The sequence below is a fragment of the Netta rufina genome (genome assembly GCF_964035555.1).
Source record: "Netta rufina genome assembly, chromosome: 1".
NCBI classification, from domain to species: Eukaryota; Metazoa; Chordata; class Aves; order Anseriformes; family Anatidae; genus Netta; species Netta rufina.
The window spans coordinates 131,963,577-131,989,080 of NC_140123.1; the positions used below are offsets into that span (position 1 = coordinate 131,963,577).

Consider the following 25,504-nt stretch of genomic DNA (forward strand, 5'->3'; position numbering starts at 1 on the left):
TGCTGTTGAGCTATGGAGTTAGCTCATTAGGCCTAAATCCAGCCAACCAGTCTTGGCACTTGTCAAATCAAACCTGCCATATGAGCAAGAGCTGGTTTCTAGTCTATGAAATGAAAAGTCCCTCTCAACAGAGGGAAAGACAGTGTCTGTAATACTGCTAACTGCAATGCAAAGCTTAGCTGAGCAAAATCAGACCCACACAACAGCTGTATAATAATTCCGAACTGGACTCCAGAAAAACCTCAGAACTCTCTTTATAATTTAATTTTAGGATCTCAGACACCTCACAACCCAACCTTCATAATGAGTGCCATGTGCTAGTCACTGAAAAAAAAAAAAGTAATGGAAAGTGACCCTGACCTTGAGAGCTCTGAAAACAATACATGTAGGGAGTGCACGATAGAGATACAGCCATCACATATGAAAATACAGACTTAAATTTATGTCTGAATTTACATCTGAGTGCATGCACACGTGTGAGAACATACATGCTCGTACACAGAAAGTTTCTCAAGATTAAATTCAGTAAGCAGACATCAGAACCTGCATTTAGTCTAGCCATTATTAAATTTGCTGATGAGTCTATACAAGGAAGTTGAAAGAAGAGGAAAAAATTAGAATATTTCAAATGAATTAGACAATATGATCAGTACAGAAGAAGCACTGCATTCCTAAACAGAATAAAACAATGACATTTGCACAGGTAAGAAACGAGCATACAGGCAGATGCAGCCAGCAAAAACTGATTCAATGAAGAAAAGGTACAGTTGTGCAAAGGAACTCACGGAAAGAAAAATTCAAATCAAAGCAGTGTGAAGAAGAAGCCAATGAACAGTTTCAGAGATGGTGGTGATGATAGGGTCAGTGGCAGCCAAAGAAAGCACTCCCAAGACTTTTTTCCAAAAAAAGTAGGTGAATTACTTGCTAGGAGTACAGAGAAAAAGTGCAAGAACTGTGAGTAAAACAATTCCGCCAAATAGTAAATTTATTAAGGAAAAAAAAATAGTTTTGGTTGTCCCATACTACTGACAAACTGGTCACAAGTTGTAGCAATTCAAATTAGATATATGCCCACAGTGAAGATGGTGGAATCACCTCACTCTGTAGTTCACTGGTTAAATGACCCATGAGGATCTGGGAAATGCCGATTCGTTTTTCTACCACCTGGCAGGATCTGGACCTTCATCTTCCAAAAGAGCAACCCCATCTAAAAACCATATGGTGCAGATAGCAGAGGCAGCCTACTCTGCCTAACAAAACCCAAGCATCCACTCAACTAGAAGTACACTACTCACATGTACAGCAGGACTTTGCCAGGGGGTATAAGGGAAAATGCCCCTGCCATATAGCCAGTGGTAAGGGACTAGTGTTAGAAAAGCAAAGGTTGAGAGTTCAGAGGAGATATACTTAGTGAAAACAAACAGTCCTTTTGGTGAAGAGTGGCAATACTGATCCAGGCTACCAGCAAATGTCATAACTCCTGGGCTACCACCACTGACTTGCAGTGCATCACACTTACTTAAAAAAGAAGCTTTAAAATAAATCCAGCACAAACATACAGTGTTTGCAATTTGAAGGGCATAATTGGTGACAAAACCTATACTGCAATTAGGGGCAAAATAATCAGGCTTGTCTTTCTTAGGACTTGTAGCCTTGGAGACGAGCCTTCTTCACAGCTCTTAATATAATTTGCTAGTAATTGTAACCAACCCCATGCTCCCGTATTATTCATCTCAACTAAGTATCATACCTAAACTTCAGATTTACGTGGAGTTTTGTTTATGAAAGGGCCTTCCTGCAAAAAAAAGTGAAGAAAAAAACCCTGGAGAAAAAATAATAATATAAAAACATGTCAGACCAGGAATACCTTTCCTTTTAGAATGCAAATCCAATCTACAATTCCAATTGGTAAAGACACCTCTTGTGGCATAGAGACAGACGAGGATAATGCCCTACTCCTGAATGAATACCTTACACTGCACTACAGATTTCAGCAGAAATTAAACTTAATAGCAACCAGAGTTCTGAAAATGCCTGTTAAATCTAGTACACTGTGGTATCTCAGTATGTTAACCCAGTTTAGGAGGCTCTTACAAACCAGCATTTTCACAAAGCAGTAATGTGAACAGAACTCCATAGGTTAGATGATTTAAAAATGCTATATGAAAAGAAAGTCGAGGAAATTAATGGCCAGCCTTGCTCCTGCATGTTACATAGCCCTGGCAGACAGCACAGCAGTTAGCCTTCTGTGACACCTTCGCTGTTGACTCATTTGTGAGTCATCGCATTTTTAGCAGAGACATCACATTGCAATTCTGTTGTTAAGAGCCAGAGACATTCTGTAAGAAACAATGTATGCGTTTTCAGAGCTGATTCAGACCTGTGTGCAGCAGCAGAATAATAATAATAATGTGCTGGCATCCGTGTCTCCCCTTCTCCCCATGAGTGCAGAGCCTCTCAAGTGGTCTGACTGCTGGCTTTATATAAGCAGAGACACTGCCATTTTAAAACTGATTATTTTTATTTTTATGTTTTTCAGATTGCTTTTCAGCCTCAAAAAAAAAAATCCCCAAACCTATTTTAATTGTTTTAACTGCATCACCTGTGACACACATTATGAAATTTTAATTAAACAAACTTAGTTGCTGGAAGGTAAATAAAAAAAGAACTTAGAGTGTTTATTGGGAAAAAATAATTTGGGATGGAAGCAAGAAAGAAAACATTGAATCACAACATTGTATGGCATTCATAAATATAGACAGGAAGAAGTCAAAAGGTATGTCAAATTGGACCAAGAAACCCATGGCAAAACTGTCCAACTTCATTACAAGAAAAGTAAATGCATACCACTCTCAATCCTAAGAAAAATCTCAACAGTAAAAAACAGTTTGGAACTGGTTAGGACTAGCACTCTCTCCCAAAATTGCAGATGAATGGAGCTAAGATAGCTATCCAAAGATAGCCTTTTAATACTAAGGTGCTAACAAATGCTACGTTCCCATCTGTTCTTGACATCATTTCCCCAATGTTTATGGTGTTCTTCTAGATGCTGTACATTTCTGTGATTGGAAATAATAGACTACTTTGCAGCATAAGATACACCAATTTGGGATTTAATGGAAACTATAACAGAGCACTGCATTTTGATGCACTATATGTTACAATCTCCTAGTCTTCTAGAGAGCTGGAGAAGTCCCTCTTACCCTTCCCTACCCAACATGGCCTTTAAATCAGAGAAAGGTCTTCATGCTACAAAAAAAAAAAAATCTTCTGGAATTTAGATGTGGGAAAAACACATACAAAGAATATTAATCAACTCAATGCAAGGCTAAATTTTACCAGAAATCAAAGCAGTGTTTCACCAGACAATTTGGCTGAAATCTCAAGCAGCAGCCCATAAATGTGCAAGGAACTGCAGCCCAAACACAGCTTGGGAACAAAAGTCCTAGTCACTTCCAGCAATATTTATGGTCTCAGCAGCCAAAACCCTTTTAGACTTCTAGTCACTTAAGGCATAAAAGATAGACTTAAGCAGAATGAGATGCCTATGGCCACTACTGTACCATAGAAAATTCTTCTGCATCGTTGCTTCCTAAAATTGACAGTTGCCTAAGCAACTGTGATTGAGACTTGTAAACCGGGCGGTGAACATGCACAAGAAGCCCTGTCACACATTTATAGTTAAAGGTTGGCACAAAACACACAGATGGCTATGCCTCCTTCAAAACCCAGCCAGCAGAGAAGGAACTGGTACCCTTTTATCCATCAGACTAGCAATGAAAAGCAAAACAGACTGCAGGCTCAGTTTCTTCCTTCATCTGAAGATATTCAAGTATGCCTCTCCATTTTCCTATGGCTCTAACTTCAAATTATGCTGGGGTAGGTCCACTTCCATCCCCCCTCTAGAGAAGATTTACTTCACTGGCAGTACTTCAAAATTAATTTGTTCAAAAAATGAAAAAGATGATGCCTTTGCAGTGAGTCAGGCAATCACCTGGCTGAAGAAACGCCACATGAAAACCATGGTACAAGAAAAGCTTATGTGATCCATGTTATATGAATATTGGATACAAGACTGACATAGATGACCCTTCAAGAACTCCAAATACTGTAAGACTGCCACACTTCTGAGGGACAATTCAAAACACCATCATTGTAAAATAAGTTTCTGCACAGGGATGTGAAGCTTGGCTACTCAAGTTGCTTGAAGTCAGGATGAAGACTTAAAATAGCCAGTGCTGACTCATGGTATTTCCAATGTGACTGTAAAGGAGAGAAGGATCCAAAGGATTTCTAGCATGCTAAAAGCACCTGTAGGCTTGGATTTATATGGAGGTGTTAACAAAATTTATCAGTTGTTCTTTCACAGAATGTTTTTCACATGAAGTGCTGACTGTGTAAAGTAAAATTTCCACAGAGAACCAGCTTTGATTGTCATTCAGTTTTGATAACATTTTCAAAGAAAATATTTGCCTTATCAAATTTCTCTGGTCTTGGTTTTTGGTTGGAACCAACGCTCAGGAGGATTACGCCAAACTGTTAGAGCAGTCGCCTTCAACGTTCATGTTCATATTACTCTTGTTCCTTCTAATTACCCAGCCCAGAGAATATTTAGATGAACTGGAAATGCTGCAATTGCAGACTCTATATTATATCCAAATTACTACAGCATGGTACAGTAGGAGTGGGCCCTTTGTGATGAGGATCTAACATCTACCCTACACATCTTTTCATATGTTTTAATTCAGATTAGCTCTAACCTAGTTTTCTGGGCTAGGCAGCCATGAGAGACTAGAGCACATTAGATACATTCCAGATGTGCATCCTTTAAATTTGATCAACAGAATACAAGTTTACACACTCCGAGATTGCTCCGCAAAGCGAAACGTAGTGTTTTAAAAAGGGAATAATTAGGTGATTCAATTAAGGAAGTGCCATCATGATGTGAACTAAAACATTAATGCAGATGAGATGTATGAGAACCCAGCTCCACTGTTCACAGCATGAGAGCATGAACCCAAGCACTTACAGCAAGCACCGTATTCAGTGGATGTTCTAGACCTTATCTCGACTTCTGTCAGAAAGTTTTGGGGGCTTCAAATGTCATTCCAGTACCAATGAGAAACAACTGTTGGAACTCCTATATTTTCATGAGAGAAAGTTCTCATTTCTCTGGCCAGCTGAGCTGTTACTGCTATATTACTATTTATACCAAATACCATATAAGGCAGAAAACCAATGTTAGCAACTCTTACAACAGTCTCCATTTTTATTAAAATTGCAGTGCTGGAGGCAAATTATTATGTAAGAATTTTGGTTTTCATTTAAAAAAAAAAAAAAAAAACTTCCCCATCCAGAGAAAAACTTGAAAATGTGTCTGTTAAAAGAACAAAAGCCAGAAGGCAAACAGAAATAAATCGAATAGATTTTTTTCTAAGAAGATCTCAGTGTTTTCCTGGCAATCTCATGAATGTGATGGAGGAATGATTCTTTCTTGGACTATTTGTTTAAGAATAAGATTCCCTCATTAGTTAGAATTAGCAAGCACACTCTTAGCATTGTAAAAGCAGACAAATACCTTTACCTGTAATAGCTACAGACTGCCTGGAAGCATCTGTCTTCACATCCAACCCATCCGCATTGCAGCAAGGACAACTTAGGTCCTTGTGATGGTATCATGTGAGAGTTTCCTGAAGTTTAGCATGGCTCAGCCTAAGCCTGTGCCTGAATATCTCCTTACGTGTATTCAATACTGGTAATGAAAAGAGTCTCAGCATGTCTTCAGATTTAGGGCCATGCTTGACTGACAAACATGCTCTGGGGGGGCTCATCTCCACTAGCAGAGCCTCTGAATTGATACTGGTACATAAGTAACCAGAATTGCTTGTCTGGTTTACTTGCTGAAGAGTGGTGGTGTTTTTGTCATAAGGTAGCATGTCTGATTTGATAAGTATTAATATGCTTACTGTCTGCAGTTTCTAAGCAGAACTGAATTCTAACTAATGCCAATTTGATGCATAATTTGCATAAGATTCCTATCTCATCCTTTACACAATGGAAAACTTTCTGTAACAACAGTTCTGAATTGCACACTAGCCTATACAGGATACAGAAGATAACCCCAGCGGTTGTGACATGTAACTACAGCGAAAGCCACAAAGGACTTCCATATGTTGGACTTTATTAGGTTAAGGATACAGTATCTCCCAGATTATATGCAACATGTAAATTTAACTTACCAAAGCTTTTCCTTCATTATTACCTTCTGGATAGTGTGGGTTAAGCTGGAAAAGAAAAGAAATCAAAAACTATCTTGACAGCTTTTAGACATTTCAGAAACAGGGGAGAGGGTTTGGTTCAGTACTCAGTTGTGCATTTACCCTAAAAAAGAATTGTGGACTATTTATAACTAGTATAGCAAAAACAGTATGAGAATTACCGATTCAATTTCTGAGCAACTTACTGGCTACGTCCTCACTTCAAAAAAGTGCATCATACAATAAAAGTTGTTAACTCAAGGGAGGAATCTCAAATTAAATTAAAAAAAAATGATGGACAGAAAGCACAGATAGTTGCTAATCTAAACATAGCAAATTACAGTCATCCCATCATCCCTACAAACACACAAACACTTTCAGGATTGACCTCGAGCAGATGTATTGAGACAAAAACTAAAACGTTTCATGTCTACTGAGATTTTACAGGAAGACATAACTCAGAATAAACACCTCTGAAACAGGAATGGCAATGCTACTATAGACAAGTGTTTAACTATGTGATTCTGCTTAACCATTATTAAAGGTGATAATATTTTCTATGTCATACCAGGACTATCAAACATCAATTAATAACTAAAGTAGGATGAGATGCCTGGATGAAAGACACTACTACCAAGTGTAAAGCATTTCTATTTAAAAGTGTTCAATAAGGTTTTACTTTTGACAAGGGGAATACGTAAACTAAAAGATGAGGGATTTTGTAGGCAGACATATACTCAAATAAAAAACTACACATGAACCTACATACTGGCTGGACACAAAACCTTTCAGGATTTCGCTTACATAATGAAATATTTTTACCTCAATATTTAATTTATTCCCTGACATAGGACATGCCTTCAAAGCATTGAAAACTTTGAACCAAAATGAATAGTTATAAAAGGTAATTCAGTTTTTAAGCAATGACAGTGTACGTACATCTGACAGGTAAGTACAGCCATTTTCTTGGCATGAGTTTAGCATTAACAGTGAAGGGAAGACCCAAAAGTGAATTACACAGGGCAAGCTGAATGAATCCCAATAAAATTTTTCAATACCACATAACTGTCATACATTTAACATTACACAGAAAAGTGCTGTGAAGGATGTTTTTTTGTTTGCTTGTTTGTTTTTGTTGTGCGGGTGTGTGTGCCTGTTAGCTTGACCACAGAGCCAGGGAAGCTCGTGGAGCAGATTATCTTGAGTGTCATCACACAGCACTTGCAGGGCAACCAGGCGATCAGGCCCAGTCAGCATAGGTTTATGAAAGGCAGGTCCTGCTTGACGAACCTGATCTCCTTCGATTGATAAAGTGACACGCTGGGTGGATTGGCAAAAGGCTGTGGATGTTGTCTACCTTGACTTCAGTAAGGCCTTTGACACTGTTCCTCACAACATTATCCTCAAGAAACTGGCTGCTCATGGCTTGGACTGGCGTATGCTTCGTTGCATTAAAAACTGGCTGGATAGCCAGGCCCAAAGAGTTGTGGTGAATGGAGTCAAATCCAGTTGGAGGCCAGTCACTAGTGGCATCCCCCAGGGCTCAGTTCTGAGGCTGGTCCTCTTTAATATCTTCATCAATGATCTGGATGAGGGGATTGAATGCACCCTCAGTAAGTTTGCAGATGACACCAAGTTAGGTGCGTGTGTCGACCTGCTCGAGGGCACGAAGGCTCTGCAGAAGGATCTGGATAGGTTGGACCAATGGGCTGAGGCCAACTGTATGAAGTTCAATAAGGCCAAGTGCCGGGTCCTGCACCTGGGACACAACAACCCCAAGCAGAGCTACAGGCTGGGAGATGAGTGGTTGGAAAGCTGCCTGGCAGAGAAGGACCTGGGAGTACTGGTTGATAGTCGGCTGAATATGAGCCAGCAGTGTGCTCAGGTGGCCAAGAAGGCCAACAGCATCCTGGCTTGTATAAGAAGCAGGGTGGCCAGCAGGGCTAGGGAAGTGATTGTCCCCCTGTACTCGGCTCTGGTGAGGCTGCACCTCGAGTACTGTGTTCAGTTTAGGGCCCCTCACTACAAGAAGGACGTGGAGGTGCTTGAGACAGTCCAGAGAAGGGCAAGGAAGCTGGTGAGGGGTCTGGAGAACAAGTCTTATGAGGAGCAGCTGGGATCGTTGAGCCTGGAGAAGAGGAGGCTCAGGGGCGACCTTATTGCTCTTTATAGGTACCTTAAAGGAGGCTGTAGTAAGATGGGGGTTGGTCTATTCTCCCATGTGCCTGGCAACAGTGTGAGGGGGAATGGGCTAAAGTTGCACCAGGGGAGGTTTAGGTTGGATATTAGGAAGAACTTCTTTACTGAAAGGGTTGTTAGGCACTGGAATGGGCTGCCCAGGGAAGTGGTTGAGTCACCGTCCCTGGAGGTCTTTAAAAGATGTTTAGATGTAGAGCTTAGTGGTATGGTTTAGTGGAGGACTTCTTAGTGTTAAGTCAGAGGTTCGACTAGGTGATCTTGGAGGTCTCTTCCAACCTTGATGATTCTGTGATTGTTTTTTTTTGTTTGTTTGTTTGTTTTGTTGTTTTCTTTGTTTGTTTGTTTTTATTTTTTTTTTTTATCAAGTTTTCACGGGTCTTATTGATATTCTATCATTTATATCCCTTTACCCCAAAAAGCCAGCTCCTCTCCACATAATGAACCCAAAGAAAGAAGGAAAACTTTTAGATTCTCCCAAACTTACTGAAAATACCTTTGCTCTGTGTCATGCCTTGATGCGTTAGCACAGAAACGAACAATGGGTTATTCTCCTGCTTTAATTTTAGTGTTCACATTAGCTACCATTACCCTCACAATCCTAATTTAGAGCCTGTTTTCCTCCCTGCATTGACACCTATCCCAAATACTGTGTTTTGTTCTTCCATGACATTCTCACAGTTTCCTATCTCCAGCTCCCACCTACTTATGTTATACAGCAACAGAAATGCAAGATGAACACTGAACAACAGACAGCTAGAAGATCCACATATACACATGCATATTTATGTACATATATAAAAAAAAATGTTTTCATATAGTTTTATTAGTTTTCTCACACTTCTTTCAGCATTACTTTTGTTCACCTAGCACCTTAAAATAATCCTAGTTGCCCATTTTGGTAGCCAAGCTGAGTTCTGAACTTTTGTTCTTCCACCGACAGCAGAGAAAATAATTAAGCAGTGCTCCTTAGTCACATAAGACCACATACTTTCAACAATGGTGCATAGAAGGTACAGAAGGCTAAATTTAACCTTACCTTCAAATTCTGCTTGTTGTAAGCAAGCCAGAAAAAGTCTGAGCCATCTCAGGTCTGACACTACACTCAGCACAGAGAGCTGTGCACTGAGGACTGTATCTTCAAATGGAATAAGTCTATGATGTTTCATTAAAGCACTCGTGAATACAGTTGTCTACTCAGCATGAGCTGGGCCTTGAGTCTTGCTATTCTTCAACTGTTTGCCCTCAATATAATAATGCTTTTAAAAATATATATCTACAACAGGAGACACAAGGAAAATCTCTCTCCCACGCCACTTCTTACCAACTTAAAAATGACTAAAGAGATTGTCTTCAAATTTCCAAACTAGTTCTCTTGTGGACAGAGGCTGACAGAGACAGAAGGTTCAAATGAAAGATGAGGTACATCCTTAGTAATGTTTTCTTCTTGCCCCACTGTAACAAAAACAACAAAGCTAAAGAGATTTTGTTTAAAAAAAAAGTTTGAGACGCTGACCTTAAACGGTAAACACAATGGAATGCAGTTTTAGGGCTGACATTAATGGCTCCCTTTTCAGCGCAGCAGGCGCTATTTTCATTTCAGCTGAGGTTGTTGCCACTGAACACCTCTGAAAATCAGACTATTAACTATTATCCTATACTATATTTCTCCAGGTAGAGAGGCATAAATCACGTAGTGTTGTATGGCATATTATACCTGTTCTGAGTCCTTTTCAATAACCAAGTACAACATAAGGAGCTAAGGACACACTGATGGTCCAAAACCTACTGCTTTTTCTGATTTATATAGGATCACCTCTATGCTCTTCTAGGAGCCTTCTAAATAAAAGAATCCTTGAAAATAACAACATTAATATTTTTTTCTTATTGCTAATGAAATTTAGTAAAATCCTTTTCAGTTCTTAAGAAAGCAAATAAGACTACCATGCTAAAATGGGTCCATTTCAGCTTAGCAGTCTTTATGCTTTTTGGGGTTATTGGACGCATTGGAGTTGCAGGGTTCCTGAACTATAGCTGAAATACTGTATATTTCAGCCAAACACCACTGGAAGGTGCATGCAGTCAATACACAGAAAAAACATGATGCATTCTAAACCGCAGAGCTCAAGCAAGTAAATTATATAAATCATTATTATAATAGCTCCATTATGTTCTTGTTGGGTTTTGTGTGGGGTTTGTTTGTTTTGTTTGTGTGTGTGTGTGTGTGTTGTTTTTTTTTTTAGAGTGCATCTCCAACAGCTTCTTTTCCAATACAGAATAATTCACAAATCCTAATCATCCACTGCTTCTTTTTCAACATACATAGGGTGAGCTTTATATATACTTATTTGTTTATTTTACCTTTTCCTGGATATGGAAGGAAGAAGTATCACAAATGAGAGTACAGCTTCACCATGACTGACAATATTAAAGATCATTTCATATTATGGCCAGCTCATGATACTCACCATATCATCCTAATGCTCATCCATGATGTAAGGCCACATAACCTAACCACCTGAGTAAATAGCAGTAACTACATGGTGGTATGAGAGGTGCCATCAAGTAACACAGACTGCACTAGCAGAGAGTAACCGGAGAAGAGCAAAAGAGAACTAGCATTAGTGAAGCAGTGAAATGGCCACATGGCAAAAAGTGATGGAGTCAATGTGGCCTAAAGATGACATGAGATGGTAGGTCAGGGTAACTGATAGCACTTTGTTCGTCATTCACTCCACTGCCACATAAAAGCCCATCTCTGTTACAGGGATTTTACAGTTGGCGATGCTAATGTAATCTCCTGTCATAGCTCAAACACCAAGGATTTACGACACCACAGATAATTGATCTTTTTCAGTTACTTATACATATGAACCCAGATCCAAGTCTACACATCCTCCAGCCCAATAAAATACGCTAAGCTCCAGAAAATGGGGTTATCACACTTGTTTTTTCCTTTTCATTCTAGCACCAAGGAAGACATGGTTTTATATGCGTGGGCCAACAGTGCACATTGACTCACGCTACATGAGCTTTTCCTTGTACTAAGGTCCTATCACCAGCAGTACAGTAAGTACCACTGTAACTGCCAATGTAATTTGCACAGTATAGCTCACAGGAAGTAACTGGGACCTAAATTCATCTTGGACTTCATCTACAGGGCAAGCGTAGATGAGCGCTTCAAAGCAGCCTAGCGTAGATGAGCACTTCAAAGCAGCCTAGCAAACTCATCAGGAAACAGGGACAGTCAATACCATGACAAGGCTGCCACAACTATGCAAGACCATATTTTAAACACTAAAATCATTGACTATTTTGGCATTTTTATAAAGATTTGCACCTGAAGAGAAAGTAATACATTCTTTTAAATCTAAACAGAACTAGCATTTACTTGCAATTGTGTAACAGGGCAAATTCCCAGCTTGTGATCTACACAGGGTATCTGCAAGAGCCTGAAGGCTGGATTCATAGTTGGAGATGGTCCCCCTGGGTATGTAAAAACTTGTATCTCAGATAGATTTCAGGTTCTGCCTTTGTCCATGGTAGCACTTAAGAGAAGATGTATGAATGCATATATACACCAATATACTCATACTGTGGGAGCAGCAGGAGGTCCCCAATGTGTTTGACAACCACATAACAAAAGCCAGCTTTAACAGTTGGAAAACAGATGTACACAATGTGTTTAACCATTTCTAGTTAAAATTATTTGGAGGTTTGTAGAAGAGCAAGGAATCAAATTCCTGAATTTTTGCCTACTGCCCTCACAACAATCTTTCTCTTGTAAAGTTTGCATAGGAGGAAGTATCAACTTGCAAATATGTGTTCGTGTGTTATTTCTGGTAGTTGGTGTTCAGAAAATATAAGTGCCCTGCTAATCCTAAGAGGTATCTATCCTGTTAGATCGAGTGCCGTAAGTCCCAGGCTCTTTTAACTCTACTGATCACTAAAGGCAGTCAAAATTATTCCTTAAAGTTTTAAATACGTAAGATTTCATGTTGCATTATCTCCTCTGAGTTTTCACTATTGAGTAGAACAACTTCTCGCTAATACACTGCTCTAGGTTTTTCTTATAGTTTGTTTGTTTTGCATCGACACAAAGCAAAATATGCTTTACAGTCCAACAAGTGAATTTTAAGTCTCAGTCTATACTGTAGGCAAACAGTTTGGAATTTCACATTAATATTAAATGCTTCTTTCCTAGACAGAGATGCAAGGGAAGTACTCAAACAGCCTATTTTTGGACTCTCATTTACTTAGGTGAGAGGGGAGTTTGGGAAAAAAATACTCACGCTTATTTTAATCGAATTTTGTTGACTATGACTAGGTAAAGGATATTTAAAATCTCTTCAATGAAGGAATCAGACTGCCAAATTTCAGCTAAAAGAGCATTTTAATAACTTGACTAAAAACAGCATTAAACAAAGAATTAAAGGTTCTAATTAAACACATAAAAATAGCTTCCATTCCATAGCCAGCCCATTAACACTCAGCCTATTTGTTACCCAACCAACAAGGTCAATGCTTAAGGAAAAAAAAGCCACCACAACAGTCAACTTTTCAAATCTTTCATCTTCATTAGGCTTGCTTGGTTCTTTGCTATGTCAGACTGAATAGTTTTCAATAAATCCAAACGGACTTTCACATAATTTCAAAGACTTCAGTGGTATTCAAAAACTCTTGCCATCTTATTAACTTGCTGGAGAAAGAGCAGCTGTAACTCTACCTAGATAAACTTCATTCAGTACTGCCACAGCATCTGGTGCTAAATTCCTGACAATCATAATCTGAGGAAAGTTTTAAGATCTCAAAATTTTAGGATTGCATTTTGCTGCTGTTTTGCTTACAAGCCCTGTCTTAGCAGATCAGATGAGTTTCCAGGTAGGGCTCAGAGACATGAATCCTTCATTTGGCTTCAGGTGCCCCATGCTGCCAACTTAAGTGGCCACAGGTACTTTGCAAGGGAACCCCGCTGAGACTAAACTATCTGCTTGTCAAAAACAGGAATGAGAATAGGCTCCGACACCTTCCTGAGCCAACTGCTCACTCTTGTTCTAAGATTAAAGGATAAGTCATCTTGAAGGCATTTTTAGTTGCTGTATAAGCAACGGCAGGCCTATGTTTTGGTATTAAAAAAAAAATAAATCCTCATCTCTTCAAGGGTTATGTTCTAAATATTAATATTCCCTGTGACTTTCAGTGGCCCTCCCAGAAATAACTACAAATGACTGAATTGGACATCACTGAAACTGTTAGAGTTTAAAAAAAAAAAAAAAAAAAAAAGCCTTACAAACCTTCATCAAGCACCAAAAATAAAGAAAAAGAGGCACTAATATAATTTAATAAAATCTTCTCAAGTTACCCTGAAATAATAAGGAAATAAAATGCAATATAGAACAGAAGTGTCTACATTTACTGTTTTGGAACACATCAAAATGCAATACCAGCAGATGTTGTATTTTTAATAACAGAAACAGTCCTTATAATGACTAAATGACAAGTGCTGTGTTTGTGTCTTCCTACTTCTTCTCCTACAGCTCAGATCACCCATAAAAACACTGCTCAAATGCAGCCAACTCCACACAGGACCCAAAAGGTCTAGCTGAACACAGGCTCACAGACCACCACTGCAAAACCAGTATGCCAGAAGAAAAACCCTTCCTCAAAGATCTGGATTTCTGAAGGTATATGCACACTGACAACATGCAAATGAACGCTGTTCCTAACTTCCAGCATGCTTGAAACAAGTTGAGCCAAGAAATTGAGCTGCATCCCCCATGTTCTTAAAAACCTTTGTAAACCTGGCCCTGGTGTTGCTAAATTAACAGATTCTAACTTTGTCACTTCAACAAGCCACGTTCAAGTCAGGTTAAACTGGCCCTGTAAATCAGTAATCTCTTCTCTTCCTTTAGTCTCTGGATCTCTTCCATCTCTTCACACATAACTGTAAATTATTCTGCAGTCCTTACAGAGCTTTAAAACAAAACCACGTGCCTCCTACGAGACAGTGAGAAGCATAAATAGGGCTCACAGTGTTGAGTTCACCTTCACGTGCCTTTTTCTTACAAGACCCTTTAATCACTGAGCCCAACAAAATGGAATTATCTGTATACTCTATTAACATTTAACAAAGACTTTGGGGAAAAAAAGACTCCAAAGGAAGATTTTGAAGCAATCTCCAGGTAAGGAGGTCCCACAGTACCAACAAACTAAACGTGAGCAGATGCATGAAGGCCTTGGTGGATGCTGCCATCTCCTGGTACCTTCTGTAGTTTGCAAACTGTTACCATTGAGCAAAAGGTACATGCACATCTGTTAAAAGCCCATTTTTATCCAGTTATTTTCCTTACCGTTTCTAAAGGCAGAAGGAATGACACTAAATTTACCACTGTGCTTTTCTCCTTTACACTAGCTGTATTACTGCTTGCCTCCATGCCACCCTAAAAAAATACCACTGGCAAATCCTTTTTGCTTCCTGAACACAAAATACCTGCCAGTACTCCAATCTCCAAAACTTAGGTATCAAAAGGCCTAACTTATGGCCTTCACACATTTAATCTCAGTTGCATTTAAAAAATAAAAATAAAAATCCTATGCAGTAACTCATTTTCCACCACTGTTTAAGAAGATGAAAGAAAAAAGTCCCTAAAACTACAGAGAAAGTTTCTCCGAGGCTCCATGGAGTTAATCCTGGTGTACAGCCTCCAGTTTAAGAACTGATTTCCCTTTCACATTTTTTTTTTTTCCATCTTAGCTAATGCTGAGGAAGCTATTACTCATACAAATCTTTCTGAAAATCTCATTAAGTGCTTTGTTTTCAATTCTTGTGGCAGCAAGTTCCACTTCTTTACTATGTGCTGGTCAGAAGGCAAGAAATGATTATTTTTTATTAGTATTAACTTGAACATGTCTTGGCTATCTTCACCATGACCCAAATCAAGTGATTATTACAACAGGATTAAATTTATTACAAATAGTTTGGCTTTGTCTACCCAGATAAATGCATATTATAATGATATAAATCACATGGCAAGCTAAGATTTTTAACACCGAGGGAGATATAAGACAGAAATACATTTAAGAGAATGAAATGTAGAGTGACATGATACATGAAGAAATTATTCAGGAAAGACAAGAGGCACACAAAGAGCTTTAATAGATCATTTATTCAACAGTTCTCAGCAAGTACCTTACGCTACAGGAAGGTGAAATCCAGCTCACAGTCCCACAAGGCAGGACCTTTAATGCTAGCTTTGATGCTAGGAGTTCCCACTAACCTACCTAAAACACTTGTGCCCCCATGTCTTAGCTCAGTGATCCAACCTACAGCACTGTCTATTCCCTCCCCATCTCACCCCAGTCTGTGCCAACACAACCTCAGGGATAGCATAATGTGTCATGAGACCACAATCAAATACCTGCAGAAACGTGGTATTTCCACAAGCCTACATTGTCACTGAAGTGCTCTTATCACTGAACTACATCTCTGGTGGTTTGGATTGGACTTCCTATTCAATTTAGAATATTCATATAATTGTCATTTCATCTCATGCATATGTAACCCAGTACTTCTCAGGCAAACTGGCTTTAATCATTCCTGCATTCAAAAAAAAAAAACTGCATTGAGCATCTAGTCCTAAAATGCCCCAAAGCTGAAAGTGTGTGTGTTTCATATGGGATTTAGGGAAAGAAAAAAAAAAAAAAAGAAAAGAAAAGCTTAGAACAAAACTCTAGTCAGTCTTGATACATTTTATGGCTTAAACCCTGCAACTTCACTCTTGCAGGAAGAAGCAAGCAAACCCAGTAAGAAAGTGAGATGAGTTTTCCAGTGGGCATGCATCTGAGACACCCATCAGATGATTGCTACCTTTGTCAAAAGCAGCTAGCTAGAGGACAGGTTTAGCTCTGTGACTCCTTCATCACCAGAATAAGTGTCAAAGACCTTGCCAGACCCATTATCCTATACAAGCTGTTCAGAAGCGTATTCACATGCAAAAGTCAAAAGTTTCATTGAGCTTCAGTTCTACAGTGTTCAAAGAAGTTGCAGGAGTGGCTGCACAGCTGAAAACTTCCAGAGAAAAGCCAAACCCATCTCATCGGTATTTGAAAGACCCTTGACACTTGAGCACATAAATGCTCACATTCCACTAACTTCAAAGACAAGGCTACTCCTGAGAGATTTTCTGAATGAGGTTCTTTGTATGAGCAACAATTTGGTTTAGCAAACGAACCACGCTGCAAGTAAGGAAAAGTATGTTTGGTTCTGCCATTACCTCTGAGCTTATTGCTTCAACCTATCACAGTGGCCAGTCTGTTCTCAGTCTTCTCTCTTTAATCTAGAAGAACTTCAGGTATAGATTAGATTTTACAAAGCATCAGCTGAGACAGCTCAACGTTATAGCAACGTGCTCCAAACACCAGTACTCCATGCACCTTCTTGGAAGACACAGTAACAATTTAAACACTTGTTTATGGCCACAATTTTATACAGTGATAGAAGGTAAACATTAAGGCTGCCACCTTATCTGCATCATCTTAATTCCTTTAGTATAACGTAATTAATCCCATGTTAAAGACAATTACCTCATCAGATTCGCTGCTGTATCTTGCCAAGGTACCTAATATGTTATATGGTATATTAGTCTAGTCTTAGTCTATCCAAGCTAAGTAAAAAAGAATTATTACAGATTTTTCCTTAAAAGTTCTGCATTGTCTATGATTATGTACATGTTCACCATGTTCCACAAGCAATGTACGGTTTACCCATTATCTGCTGAAATACCTGAGATTAACATGTGATTTGATACTTACACATGTATTTCATGAGTATTTCAGCAACACCCATCTCACCAGAGAAGTTAAACATAAAATTACACTTACCCATTTATGCATTTCTTGTGTGTGCATGTATGCATGGACACACACATTTCTGTTTAACATCTGCACTCAGCAAGTGTTAATAGTTATAACTTATTCAGTTTAGAAATGATAGAACTGGAGCTGGTGCACACATGGAGAACAATATTAAAGGTGCATATTCTGGTTTAGCACAATCAATAAGCTGGCACTCAGTTCAAAGAGACTTTTATCCAGGCAATTAGAATATTGAAAAGGTTATGTGTGGTCATGAGAAAGGCACAGCTGCGTGGTCCCAACCTGCAGAATTTGAAAGGCTGTTCAAGCAAATTACAGCTCATTGCCACACACATGCAGACTGACTTGGGTACATTCTACACGTGGTACATGCATGTTAAAAATTTTGGGAAAGTCTTCATTATTTTGAAACATTCAGTTTTCACCTAACAGTACAGTGGCTCTTTATAAATATAAAACTTCAAAATAACTTGGGTCATTTTGTTGTAACCAGGGCTAAAAAAAGAATCTTCTATAGACTTTTTTCTAAAAGACCACTGACTTGGTGAAGATGAAAAACAAACTCGGCAGCCCGGACCTTAACTGGTGTCTTAGTATCTAAATCTTCCACTAAGGATCTGGCTCAACGCTTTCAGTGAAATCAAGCCCTTCTGACATTAACAGCAGAACTCCCACTATCTCCAAAGAACAAGCAGAGGAAAACTTCTCTTCCTAATTTTCCAGCTGAATAATTAGTTCTGCCTTTTTATGATTTCAATGTTTTGGGAATGTCTGAGCCAGTGGTTTCAGATTTCCAAACACCAGAAACAGAGGAGACATTACCACCTACTAGATTCCAGATGTCTAAAGTCTTACCACAAAACATGAAACGCTTTCTTCAGCATGGCCATCCCATGTCTTAAATAACAGGCTGAGAGCATACATGCATCTGATGTGTCAGAGCATATCAAAGGCTGTACATAATAGTAGTGGAATGACGATGCAGCTATGTGTAATCAGCAAATGCCCACTGCTGGGTCTCCTTCAGCAGGGGTCCTTCAGAGTGACTTAGCCACAGCCACAGTAGTAGGGTCTAAGTTGCTTTATGGTATTAATGGGTCTTATGAAATGTCAAAGTGTGTTAATGAAAATCAGCCTAATTAACGCCATGTGGAAAGAGGAATAAAGGTACAAGTTGAAACTGCATCAGAACTCAGAGGTATCAAAGGACGCTTCGTCTTTTAGAAGGTACCTAAAACTGGGTGACAGACTGTGATTCTTAGGAATCTGTAGTTTAGGACTTGCACATCCTCACTTCTTTCTTTCAAGTTTACAAGAATTACATTTACAAGCACTCACATGTTTTGTTCACTGAACAGCAATATTGAAAATTAATTTTCTTTTAAACTAATCACTGTAATATTTAAACACCTTTCCGTTTATCAGTTGGAAATTTCTGAATTGCTGCAGCAAGCATCTTGGTCTTTCTTAGTTCCCAGATTATCCCCTGGCCTTAACAAGCTGCAATGACATCCTTTCATTACATGGGTCAGACCCACTGAGCCACAAATTAAGCTGATCAGTTTAATCTGGTATAGGAAGACTTCGAGAAGAAGGGAAGGCACAGCACTACAGACATAAGGTACAAGGCCTAACTTCAGAGGAGCCAAAGGAAACACCCTGGTGACAGACACTTCTGCTCATTGTCTAAGACTTGACCCATTCAAGATTCTGCTGCAGAATTTTGCAGTACACATCAATCTGGTTTACAGAAAGATGAGGTAAGGAAATGCTGGTTATAAAAAGGTGATAAATCCTGATTTACAATAGCTCAAACTGCAGCACAAATTTTATCATTAGCCAACAGCAGAATACTTAAAAAAAAATCATGAATTTTGTTTACTTATTTGTACTTATTTCACTCTAGATATCTTTATCGTGGAAGCTTAAACAAAACCAAGTCATGGCAACGTGTGACGCTGTTGATAATCCATTAGTAATCATGCTGTGCTGCAAGAGTACAGATAAGTGTTCAGTAAGCTTTGTCTAAATGTTTTAAAGTTAGCTCACGCACATTTGGTGTCTGCCTGCCTCTTCGTAAATTTTGACATGGATGTCTAGGCGGTACGTTGTACCTAACACGTAAACTGTGTAAAATACAGTTCACAGGTTTTTATTACAGCATTACCTTTAATATCTCCACCAGCAGGTATTTTGCACTTCACAGATACAGTAACTAATGCTGCTCTCCAGTCACAGCATTTCACCTCTGTTCAGCCCAAATGCTTTTCCAGTTCTCACTCTACTGCACCAATTGTACTCTTCACTTTACAAGTCTTCCTGATGGGATTTCTTTTCCAGTGGTAGAGAGGTCCTAGGCTTAGGTTCTGCATTCAGTGAAGTGCAACAGCTCTTCACCTCAAGACTTTTCTCCTGAAAATCCCTGAGCAGATATGGTGTAGGAAAAGGAAACCCATTAGTCAGCATGCTTGAGCGCAGAGAGGGCACAGCAGAGAAAAAGTGCCTCTTCTGACTCTCGACCAGACTAGCCAGTCTGAATAAAATCTTTCTAGTAGGAGCATCTCTTACTGTAATCAAAGTTAAAAAAAAAAATGGAACTGGGAGTACTAGTTGCTACTTGAAAATTTGCTATAATTAACCAATATTAAATGCACAATAAAGCAAGCTGGCTTCAGCCAAACCAGAATATTGCTGCAGTATGGAGGCAGCAGCACAAGGCAGAGCTGTAAAGGCATGCTGGCCCACTGCCTTTACAGGGAGGATGCTCTTCGCTCACTCAGAGTGAGATCATTACATTTTTAACTTACACTGTGAGTGACTACCAAAATCAATGAAACAATCCAAATTACATTCAGTCTTAGATGGAAAACACCGTAAGCATCTCTCCTGGTGCTCCACTGTTTATGTTTTGATACTGGCTTTGAAATAATTAGAAGTAATTAAAGGCTCAATAGCCCCTGTTTGCCCTGACTCTGAAATAAATGCAGGCTGTGACAGGAGCTGGAAAGTGAAAGCAGCACCTGGGAATATGAAGGACTTCTCTACATACAGAAGTTGCACTGCTGCAAATTTAACTCAATCCAGTTAGAAGAAGCCCTTTTTTGAGGGGTTCCCTAATTACCATGTTTTACAACTGGCTCTTGTAGTTTTAAATTTTTACACTCATATTTGCAAGCATAAGTCAGAGACAATCCTGCACACACTTGCATAAATCAGTAGAAAAAAATACTTTTAATTCCACTGATACAGCTTTAATATAGGCCACACTTAATATGGATTAGATAGAACTTTAAAAGTTCATGGCTTCTTGCAACCACAGAAAAATCCAAGGCTCTCCCATTTCATAAACTCAGTACTATCTGCTCTCTTCCAGCCTGTCAAAAGCCTTACTTATCTTTAAGGACAAATATGTGTCCTAAAAAATATTATGAATATTACGCTGCTGTTTTGGGGAGTCACAACACTATTTTGCCTTTACATAAAGTACCAAATAATAATCAGAAAATCTGGAAGATCTCCTCCTCTTCCTGGACCTCCTATTCCCTCAAATGGGGCAAAAGTTTCTTCAAAACTTTTTTAGTTCCTATTTTTAGTCAAAAGACTGCAGAACACATGAATCACAGCACACTAGAATGACACCAAAAGTCATGACATAACACGGGACAGGTTTTTTTCCCAAGTTTCTACAGATCACAAAGATGCCTTGGGCTACATGCTGGTTTGAAGAGACCAACACAGTGAGATCCATACAACAGAAATATTTTTTCAAGAAGTCTAGAGCCTGCAAGAGAAAAAGGAATGATGACTGAATTACAGTAGTCTAGAGTGTCTGCACTTCTCTGATCAGGCTCAATGATTACATTCAGTTCCACTCTTAAAAGCTTTAATTTCTACGTGGTTGTCTGAGCCAGCAAAGAAGAATAGTTGAGTGAGCACAACAGCACTCCAAAAATCAAGGGCAAACAAGGGCAGAGGAAGAAATGAATCCAACGATTTTAAACATAAATGCGTATGCAACAGTGATGACTGCCTTAGCACCATGACAACAAACAGTAGATTAAAGATTCAACAGCACAGTTGAAATTAAGGTTAGATGTTGTCTTGAACTCACCTACCAGTGTACTGTAGCTCAGAAAATTGTCCTTGCAACCCTTGAATACAGCTATACAGAGTGACACAGCACTGCACATCCTGTTGTCCACATCCAGACCTTGTGTGGGATCTTTTCAGAGACCTACATTGTGGAACTACGAATGGTTCTGGACCTATTCAGTGGTTCTGAATTAGTAGGACAATCCCTTGTTTAATTGACATTCTTACCTCTGCAGCTAAGTAGTTTCCAGTTGCCAAATGCTTAAATCTAAACAAGCTGTTCCACTGTCCTGCCCCTCCCCGGCAAGGATCATGATGGACAACCTGTAAGAAGTACAGATTTTTAATGCTTCTCAAGAGCATACTTGGATCACCGTCATTTCTTACAGCTCATTCCAAATAAAAATATGTAAACTACATAATTACAAACAGTCTAACACAAAAAAGGAGTTCTGTGTTCACACTAAGCCCACCAGAGATAACAACTCATTACATTTATTTTTCACTAGGTGCCAGAAAAATGACTCATCTTACTTTCCAGATTTTCATTCATCTACTTACTGCAAACATGATGAGCCAAATTTTGCTTTAAATAACTAAAGTACTACTTAAAAGCAAAACTCCAACTCTTACAGTGTTTAACCGTTTATACCAGCTCCATTTTTGATAACACTGGGGACTTCTGATAAATTTTCTTTCAAGTGATTAAATATCTCCATATCAATTTAAATACCCCAAGTTACTTCTTTAAAAATTTGACTGACCTGTAGGTCATTTGCTATCTTCAAATCCACCAGTCCCTGTCTCTCATAAGGGGTAAAGTAATCTAAAATAACTGTAAGTACAATATACTCTGCATATTTAATATAGTTCTTACTAAAAAATGAAGGCAAAACTTACCATTTGCCTGAGTGAGGAGCTCTTTGTTTTAAATGCACAAAATTAGTTCAACACCTAAGAACTTTTGGACACAGGAGTTACATTACTATAATGGCAAGAGCTCAAGACATACCAGTTTCTAATGTTCCTCAGTTAAACAATAATGTATCTGCTAAACATCTGAAAATCACACCCATTCAAAGACAACCTTATTCAGCCTAACTAAACAGATGTTGATGTGCCCTGTTGCAGAAGAATAGACTCATTCATGTTTATGAGATTTGTTGTCAGTCATCAATTTCAATTTTCTATACTGCACATGAACTCAAATATAAGCACTCAGAACTCAGGATATGTGAACGTAATTCTATTGGCTTTGAAAAATTGCACCATTTACATCAGGTCTGAATTTGACCCTTCGTCATTTCAGTACAGCTAAATATAGTAAGAAAACATCCTCTCTCCACACGCTCACAGCAATAAAGCATCTCTTCAGTGTACATCCTACACAAACGTCATAAAATAGTAATAGATACGGAGAGATGTATGACGATATCAAAAGGCTATAAATGATTCATGTTGTGGTTAAGTATTTTCACTGAATCCTGGCCTTCGTGTACTAAAATATTTATAAAAAGCAAAAAAGTACCTCTATTTCCCACAGTGCCTTAGAACTTGTTGCAGAGGTAGCTGACTGACGCAATGTAGTACGAAGGAAAATATGTTGTTTCTTCTCATATTCGTCACAGGTCAGAAACTTCTCTTGTTCTGCATGAAACAACCTAACAACATCTCCCTAAAGTGATACGAAAAAGAAGCATTATTAAGTGGTATGGAAAGCTGCTGGACTCATCCTCTATATCTGTACTAGCTTCAGTGATGCCATCATAGTTAATGCTAAGAAAATGTTTATTAGTTTCCTGTTGCCAGAGCAGGTACCAAGTGCAGAATATATAACCTCAACACTGAGTCTGGAAATCTAGTATAAAATGCAGTAACTCATTCCTGCATGACATCCATGTGCTTTTATGAAAATAAAACTTGATTCAGAGCACTATAACAAATAGCATGTAACAGTTAACCCAAAGGTGATTTTTAATTTTAGCTAACTTTACTAAATGGGTTTTTCGTTTATGATCTATCTTTAGCGATATTTAGGGAAACCAGCTTTCTGTGAAGGCACAGTACAGCTATACACCATAGCTCATAGTTCCTTTCATTGTTCCTGTAATACATTCTATACTAGAGAGCCAAACCTCACTAACCCTCACTAGACCTGTTCTGACAGGGGCATTAGTACCATATGCTTTGGTAGGCTCAAGAAATCTCAAAGCCTCCTCTGTCACCTTCCTTCATCCACTCAGACTTTCCACGACTCATTCCCCAACTCCAGCCTCTTCTCAGGCTTCCCTGTCACAAGTCAGGCTCCCAGTTTTGAACCTCTGTCTCTCTTGGTCCTGGACATCCAGGTTCTCTCAAACTCACACTACTCCACAGCACCTTCTCCCTTCTCAACTCATATTCAGTTCCTCTCCCAGCCTCATCTTCTCAAAAAAAATGCAGCAAGAACTTCTTGCTTCGTCTTGCCCCTCATGTAGACGTTTGCCATGGCCCTTCCTTTCCTACGGAGCAAATGTAAGGTATTCACAATTATCCCCTTTATCCCATTCGCTATCTATAAAGCTCCTATTGCTTTGCTCTTCTCTAATATTATCTTTTCATCTTTTTTTTTTTTCTCTGCAATCAAAACTGATATCCCCTCTCTATTCCATTGGCATCATTTTTGTTTCATTCTACATCTCCCCAGAGCTTGAAGCACTATGCCCAAATAGGTCTACACAGATACACCCTTTCAAATTCTTCCTCAAAACCTAGTGATACCCTCAACACCTACCCAAAACAGCCAGCTGTTAATGACTTACTAAGGTACAAGCGAGAATAAATGAAATTTATTTATTCCAAATGAAAATGTAAGTGATCTGGAGACACAAAGCTGTGCAATCCATCAGCTTATAAAGCTATATTGTCTTATTACAGCTATTGTCATCTTTCATACTTCACTCCCTTCTGTACCTTGTTATACCTGCTTTTAGCATCTTGGCCTGAACTAAAACATCACAGCTATTCTGTACAGAGCACTCATCATTCTGGGCTTGAACTTCATCGTTTCTCAAGGATCCTCAGTTGTCCCTGGAAGGGGGAAGAGGCTGGAAGTTCGCATGATCCAGACAATTCCACTGGGTAAGATAGCAACACAAAGGAAAAATACTCTGGCTCGTGTAGGACAGTAGTAAGGGATCTTTGATGGTTCCATGAAGTTCTCAGTTTTCTTTTATTTACTGGAGAACTAATATTTCTATACAGTCAAATAAGGTATGATTTCTGAAATTCAAAAATAATAACAATATATTATACTTACTCCTTTCAGTACATCGTCTCGGTAACTACTGAACTTCATGAACAAAGTTATTTTCCAGCTTGTGTTACAGTTGACAGCATTTACCTTTGAGAAAAAACACAATTGGAGAATTATAAGGGTTGGTTGGGTTTGGTCTTTTTTTTTTTTTTTTTTTTTTTTTATAAAAAAAGCATTCTATTCTTCTAGAAGAACACACCACTCTCAGGGTAGCAGGGAATATGGCTTAGTTACAGACACATACAGTACCAAACATGGATCCTGAAGCTCTCAATACTTCATAATGATGTCGATGTTGGAGAAGATTCAGTGGGCAAAATGCTATTCTGTCTATTTACAATCACCCAAAGACAACCTAAATAGCTTCTGGAGGAGGACTTACTCTTGCTCATACCAGTGAGCATTTCAGAAACTCATACAAACCAAACGAAACTCTCAGAGACAGGAAAATTTGTGCCAAGAATAAGTACATTTCATCTTTTTTTTTTTTTTTTTTGAGGCCAAGCTGGAACCAATGTTTAATACTGGTACTGAGCCTATGCTGGGGTTCTGGTATTATACCACAGGGCATAATACATCTCAGATTGACAATTACCTGTCCCCCAATGAACTCACCTCTTTGCAGCCAGGGTTATCTAGAAGTTCAATGTTGCTAGCATGCAGAGGCTGCCCTGCATTGACTGGCATCAGTACAACTTTATCTCCCACAACAACCTGGAAGTCAGAAATAAAATGTAATTTTGACCTATGTAATTATCCAATAAAATGAAGTAATGTTGCATTTTTTAAA

The 25,504-nt window shown here is 38.8% G+C and overlaps 1 protein-coding gene across 1 annotated transcript in view; it reads right to left on the reverse strand.

Annotated features, from left to right (window-relative positions):
* Positions 1-25,504, reverse strand: part of ITPR2 (inositol 1,4,5-trisphosphate receptor type 2) — a gene marked incomplete at its 5' end in the record, with an annotated part of 269,840 nt that overhangs the window by 195,602 nt on the left and 48,734 nt on the right. The window contains 5 exons of the mRNA XM_084290744.1: positions 6,240-6,284; positions 21,648-21,743; positions 22,948-23,094; positions 24,718-24,801; positions 25,330-25,428. Of these exons, the coding sequence (XP_084146870.1) occupies positions 6,240-6,284; positions 21,648-21,743; positions 22,948-23,094; positions 24,718-24,801; positions 25,330-25,428 (471 nt within the window). The remainder of the gene's footprint in view (positions 1-6,239; positions 6,285-21,647; positions 21,744-22,947; positions 23,095-24,717; positions 24,802-25,329; positions 25,429-25,504) is intronic.